General features: G+C 43.2%; 1 protein-coding gene across 1 annotated transcript in view; it reads left to right on the top strand.

Moving 5' to 3' along the window:
• Nucleotides 1-2,372: 2,372 nt before the first annotated feature.
• LOC103129644 (uncharacterized) overlaps nucleotides 2,373-6,370 on the top strand; it is an 11,247-nt gene continuing 7,249 nt past the window's right edge. Inside the window, exons 1-2 of the mRNA XM_007540815.2 lie at nucleotides 2,373-2,475; nucleotides 3,280-3,367. Of these exons, the coding sequence (XP_007540877.2) occupies nucleotides 2,420-2,475; nucleotides 3,280-3,367 (144 nt within the window). The 5' untranslated portion in view covers nucleotides 2,373-2,419. The remainder of the gene's footprint in view (nucleotides 2,476-3,279; nucleotides 3,368-6,370) is intronic.

The raw sequence follows: 6,370 nt of genomic DNA, 5'->3' as shown, positions 1-6,370 counted from the left end.
ACAGTTGTTCGTTATTCTGCAATAGTCAGCCACGCCCTTACCCCACCACCGACTGACTACTGACCCGTTCTCTGTCTAACAGGTCTGAAAAATCCCTGTAACCCGGGTCTTACCCTAGAATAGGTCTATAGGAGATATTCTATTCAAACTGGCGGCGGAGAAAACTCGTCTAGCTCTAACTACCTTCAATTCCAGAAGTTATGACCCTTTACAGTTGAGAAACAGTCAGCAGAGTAGCCCTCACTGCTGCATAGCTTCAACAACCACTCCTGTTAACGGTAGCTTTTCCCCTTAAAATAACGTGCACTTGTTACCGGCTAGATTAGATTTAGTGACTTAGATTTAAGTCCCAGGGTCATTATTTTAACACTCACCAAAGGAAAGTACGAAGCCTCCACATATCTAGAATCATGCATGCTGATTTTACTTGTAATCAGGGAAACTACAATGATCAAACGACTCAATTAATCTCAATGTCCACAAGTTCCATCGGTAGTTTCAGTATGTAATTTATTAAGCAAGCTTTAGCAGGGGTAATGACAAGCAGATTTAATTTCAGAGATTACAAACTTGTAATAAGACAATAAATTCAAATTAAAATCAATCATAACCTGTCCTCATTTCTATCCATATCCTGTGTCACTAGTTTAGCTAAGCGAGGCTTTTGGGGGGCAGTTCAACTCACACCCGGTGGCAATTGATCTCGGCAGCTGAAATCTTCAGATGTCCTTGGTCAGAGTCTCTGTCCTGACGGGGCAAGGTCCTCTTTCAGAATAGAAGCAAAGCAGAACTGTCCGCTGTCCTTCAACCGAACAGAATCTTCATCACCCAGTGACCTTCGTCTTTTCTCCAAGTTTGCTGCAGTAGTAGGGATCGTTGGGTTGAGGCAGAGGGGTCAGTCGAATCAGGAACCAAGGCTGGGGGCAGATGGATCTTATCCCTTCTTAGCGGTGTGAAGTCTCAACTTCCCCTTGGTCCCAGGGTGCGGTCCTCTGCTGGTCTTCAATCTGCATCCTCTTGTTCTTCTTCTTCAGCGCCGCGGACAAAGAACAGTTTCCTCCCTTGTCCGCTGGTTTTTAAACCCTCTCAGCCCATAGTTGTGTATGGGAGAGGTCTGACTTCTGAAACGTCCTCATGAGTCTGTGGAAAGCCCCAACCTTTCCCAACCACCATCTCCTCCCTGACTCATTGCAGCAACTCTCTTCGGTACTTCCCTTTTTCTACTGGCCATCTGGCCATTGAGGCCACGTCTGTTAGGTTCCGTGTTTCTGTGTGTTTATTTTTGAGTTTCTCTGTGTTCAGTCCTGTGTTCCTGTGAGTCTCTGTCCTGTCCTCCCCGTTGATTGCTCCCCAGGTGTGTCTCATTCCCTTAATTACCCCGTGTGTATTTTTACCCACCTGTTGTCTGTGTTCCTCGTCGGGTCCTTGTCTATTGTCGTTGTCTATGTCTAGTCGGCACTCTCCAGTGGAACTGGCAAGTCCTGGTTTGTGCTGGCTCCCGTTTAGTCCGTCTTTCCAGTAGAACTGTTTAAGTCCTGGTTTGCTACGCTCTTGTTTTGATGCTGTCAGTTGCTACCGGTTGTTAGCTGTGAGCTAATTGTTCCTGCCGTGCTGCCTGACTGGACCGTGTTGAGCCACTTCATTAAATCATCTTTTCACCATAACCTGGGTCTCAGCGTTCTCTCCTCACCGCAACCACACCACCCCACGACAACGTCTCGTAACTTACTTCCCTTTGTGAGTTTTTCCAGCACCCCCGCCTAGCTCAGTGTACTAATTGCGACAGTCTGCTTTATTTCTCACGATCTCAATCTTTAGTCATTTCATTTCTGTAATTTATCACAAAATACAATCAATTTGTCATTTTATCAACTTATACTCAGTATGATTCTCCATCACTTATCTAGTCTGTAACTCAAGCTGTTACCATTTTTAATCATCAATAATCAACATACGACAATCAAGTTGTTACTGTTAAATCAAAAATACGGAACATACATTTCAGTTATTCATTACAGATATTTCAACCAATCAAAAATACAGAATATATATTTTGATTATACATTACAGACATTCCAACCATTACTTATGTTTGTATTTTGTATTTATCTTCCTTAATCATCATTAATCAACATGCAAGATTACTGTTATTTCTCAGGCCTTTACTCCGTTTTCTGCGTGTACCTGGAAAGATCTCACCACCTTATGCCAGTTTTCACGACACAGTCAAAGTTGAGTTTTGGTTTGGCCCGACTGCAAAGCTGCCTAGCTGATCTGTTAGCGCATCTCTCTTGTTTCTCTAGTCATAAGTGTTGAACATAAAAGAAAATAAATATTCTGCTCAGACTAACTAAATGGCTTTCCATCTGTACTCCTACAGTTTCATTATTTTTAGTGGTTTGAGTTATTTCAGTTAGTAATGACAAACATCTTTCATTTCAGCAGCTCAACAAGAGTCCGAAGATCAGTTTCAAGGTAAAGAACTTTACTTTTTTTTTTTTTTACAGTTTTAGGCATCCATCACACAAAAGATGATTTGACAGATTCAGGTTTCATCAAAGGGCTCCACCACCTTAAAAGATGAGGTTGATATGGGGTAGCCCTACCCTAACCATACCCTAACCCCCACAGGAAGGCAAGATCTTTTTTTCTATTCCCCAAAACTGTTGCCCACCGATGGTTGGCCTGAACACAACGCCAGAAAATGGAGTAACTCATGTTTGGTGAACCTATTGTCGTCCCATACTTAGATTTCCAAGCTCTCTGAGGTGGTTTAACTTTCCCCACAGCTGGTTTAATCCCACAGTTAAATTAGTATTAGAATATTTCAACCAATTGTGTGCAATGTGGTTCAATAACATAATTTGTTTTTATAGAGTAAAAACAAGCACCAGAAATCAGAAATATAAAGAATGTATTCAGGCAAATGAGAAATTTAAGATTTAAGATGTATTCTATGTCACATTTGATAAATTTGGCATTTTTATAACAACTGAAGTAAATTACTAGGTTATGCTATAAAATGGAACTACGTTCCTGGAAAACACATAATAGTACTGCCCCTTTAGCCAAACCTGAAATCCCCTCCAGCATATCTGCAGATGAATACAGACTTTATTATTCACACCAAGTTAGACGATAATAAATATTCTCATTTTGTTCTTCTGGGGTGAATAATCAAATCTTTAGAGACATAAATAATCTGATTTGACAGATTGTGTTTACTGAACTTTTATTTTCCAATCTTGTTAACCAAAATGTGAATTTTAACTTTAACAGGTTGGACATTGATCAGAACATCCTGAGTTTGCGGGATGGACTTCAGGAATGTGAAAACATGGCGGTTTGTGTCATGGCAAAGAAACAGGTTGGTCAAATTTGGAAGAAATCTAAAAATAAGAAGTGGGATAAGATAAATGAAAAAACTGGAAAGTTATTTAGACAGAATATTTTCATGAACTGCAAACTATTTCTTTATAATAATATTCATTCTTTCAGATGTATTCTGAGGATAAGAGCGGTAAAAACCAGGGTGAAGAGAAAAAATGTTTTAATGAGGACAAAAGGAGGACAAAGGAGCCCAGGAATGCAGCCGACATGCAGCAACTGAGACAGAGAATCCAGTCCCAAACAAAAAACACAGGCAAACTTAAATACGGGGGAAACAAGGGGCAGCTGGATCCAATAGGACCATGACACAGTCACCTACAAATGCAACAAACATATTCTGAGGGTGTGGTAGGAACGTCTAGTGGCGCCTCCTGTCAGACGGAGTTTCAACTCCCAACTTGGGCAAAACTTTGAACACAGTCTGGGAAAGTCAGAGTGGGCCATGTTCCATGCCTCCACTGTTGTGGCAACTGATCAGAGCTTTGGCTGCATGGTGGTCGGCCTCTGTTGCAGCTGCAACCCTTGAATCTGTTGGAGGACACCCAACTCTGCTGTGGCACGCAGCATCTCAGGAGGGCAAGTGGTGCACCACCAACACTGTTTATTGTGAGGGTGGAGCACAGCTGACCTCAACCTGGGACATTGTGGGTCGGTGGGCAGAATACTTTGAAGATCTCCACAATCCCAACAACATGCCGTCTAGAGAAGCAGCAGCGTCTGGGGATGTAGGGCCAGGCTCTCCAGTCTCTGGTGCTAAGATCATCAAGGTGGTTAAAAATAGCTCCTTGGTAGCAAGGCCCAGGGATGGATAAGATTCACCCAGAGTGCCTTAAGGCGCTGGATGTTGTGGTGTTGAATTGGTTGAGACACCTCTGCAACAATGCATGGGCAGTTCCCTTGTATTGGCTTACCAATACAAGGGAACCAGAATGGTGGTACCCCTATTTAAAAAGGAGGACTTGTGTTCTGACTAAAGGGGGATCAATATACTGAGCCTCTAAGGTCTATTCAAGAGTTCTGAAGCCGACTGCACAGTTAAGCCTCAGACTCAGGAGGAACACTGTGGTTTTCATCCTTGCCATGGCACACTGACCCAGCTCTACGCCCTCTGCAGGGTCCTGGAGGGTGATGGCAGTTTGCCCCACCAGTTTACATGTGTTCTGTAAACCGGTGTTCAAGAGGTAGGAGTTCGTCCTGTAACCAGTGGCTTGCTAGTTCAAGCCCTTCAGCTGAATGTTTCAGTCATTGTGTCCTTGGCAAGACCCTTCACCAGTGTCAGCTTCTGGTGGTGGTCTGAGGGCCGGTGGCCCTGACTGTAAGGCAGCCTTGCTTCTGTCAGACTGCACCCGGGTAGGAGTGGCTACAATGTAGCCTACTAGCATCAGAGGGTATGCATGAATGGTTGAATGACCTAATGTGGTGTAAACTGCTGTGGAGTCCACTGGAGTTGATAAAGTACTCCAGACATATGGACCCTTGATATGGGCTGTTAGATTCCTGCATGACTGGTGTCAAAGCTTGGTCTGCATTGGCAGCAGTAAAGTCGGAATTGCTTTCAGTGAGAGTTTGACTAGGCCAAGGTTTCCCCGTCACCGATTCAATTTGCATCTTTTATGGACAGAATTTTGAGATGCAACCAAGGTGTTGAGGGATCCGTTTTGGTGGTATCAGGATCAGGTCTTTGCTTTCTGCAGATGATGTGCTTCTGTTGACTTCATCAGACTGTGATCTCCAGCTTTCACTGAAGTAGTTTTAAGCTGAGTCTGAACTGGTAGGGATTAAAATCAGCACCTCCAAAGCAGAGACCATGATCTTGAGCCAGAAAAGGGAAGAGAGTACCGGGGGACAAGATCCTTCCCCCAAGGGGAGCAGATCTTCAAGGAGTTACGGTGGACCAGGCATCTGGTTGGGATGCCACATGGATCCCCCCGCACCCCTGGAGGGACTATCCTTCTCGGCTGATGTGACCAAAGTAGCTGGACAGAGGGAGCTCCAGGACCCAAGTCTGGATTAAGCGAGCGGGCAGGAAGGAGGGATGGACAATTATATAAAGTAATTACAGAATAGATCATTCAAACAAAGTGACTTTTTTAAGGTTGAATTGGCTCTAGTGGCCTTTATTTGAAAGTGGTCAGACAGGAAAGTAGGTAGTGAGAGAGGGAGGGAAGACATGTGGCAAATGTCACCAGGCCGGGACGTGTACCTGCGACGGCCGTGTTGAGGACTAAGGCCTCTTTACGCGGGTTGTGCATTGCCCACAGCACACCCAACAAAGTGACATTATTAAGATGTTAATCAATTGTTATGATCCCCAACACTAGGCAGGGTAAGGTAATTTTATTTGTAAAGCACATTTTCAGCAATAAGGTGTTTTTATCGTTAGAAAGATGAAAGCACCTTTAATTTTCGTTAGAAAGAAAATTAAACAAACAGGCATTACATTGCAGAGGGAAACTAAGAGAAAGGATGACACTAGATTTTCTTGCAATGTAGTGAAGCCAAAAGACATGAACAAGACCGAGTCACATCCATATGTTGGTACCAGAAAACCTCCGTTAATATTCCACTGGCAAAGGCTTAAACACTTAAATAGAAATTTACCCACAGGAAGAAAATATGGAGTGAAAATAGTCTCAAAATATCTGTGTGTGTGTAAAAAGATTTGTGAGTGTGTAATACTGGATTTGTAAACCTTAAAAATAAAATAAACCTTCTCCTACGCCTATACATGTTGAAAAAGTACACACAAATCACCTGGTACGCACACACAAAACTGCATTTACACAGATCCAGTTACGAGTGCACAACTATTTTTGAGACTCATGTCACGCTTCCGGAAGCTCCCAGATTTGTGTGTAGATGGTGCGTTTACATGCTAGTAAAAGCTGGGACATCTGAGTTTTGGTCGGAGTCTAGTGTTTTTATCCTCTGACGTTTCTCACTGTGCCGAAACGTCAGAGGATAAAAACACTAGACTCCG

Source organism: Poecilia formosa, unplaced genomic scaffold (assembly GCF_000485575.1).
Source record: "Poecilia formosa unplaced genomic scaffold, Poecilia_formosa-5.1.2 Scaffold561, whole genome shotgun sequence".
NCBI classification, from domain to species: domain Eukaryota; kingdom Metazoa; phylum Chordata; class Actinopteri; order Cyprinodontiformes; family Poeciliidae; genus Poecilia; species Poecilia formosa.
The sequence above is the reverse complement of the archived record's forward strand: the minus strand, read 5'-3'. Positions and strand labels throughout refer to the sequence as shown.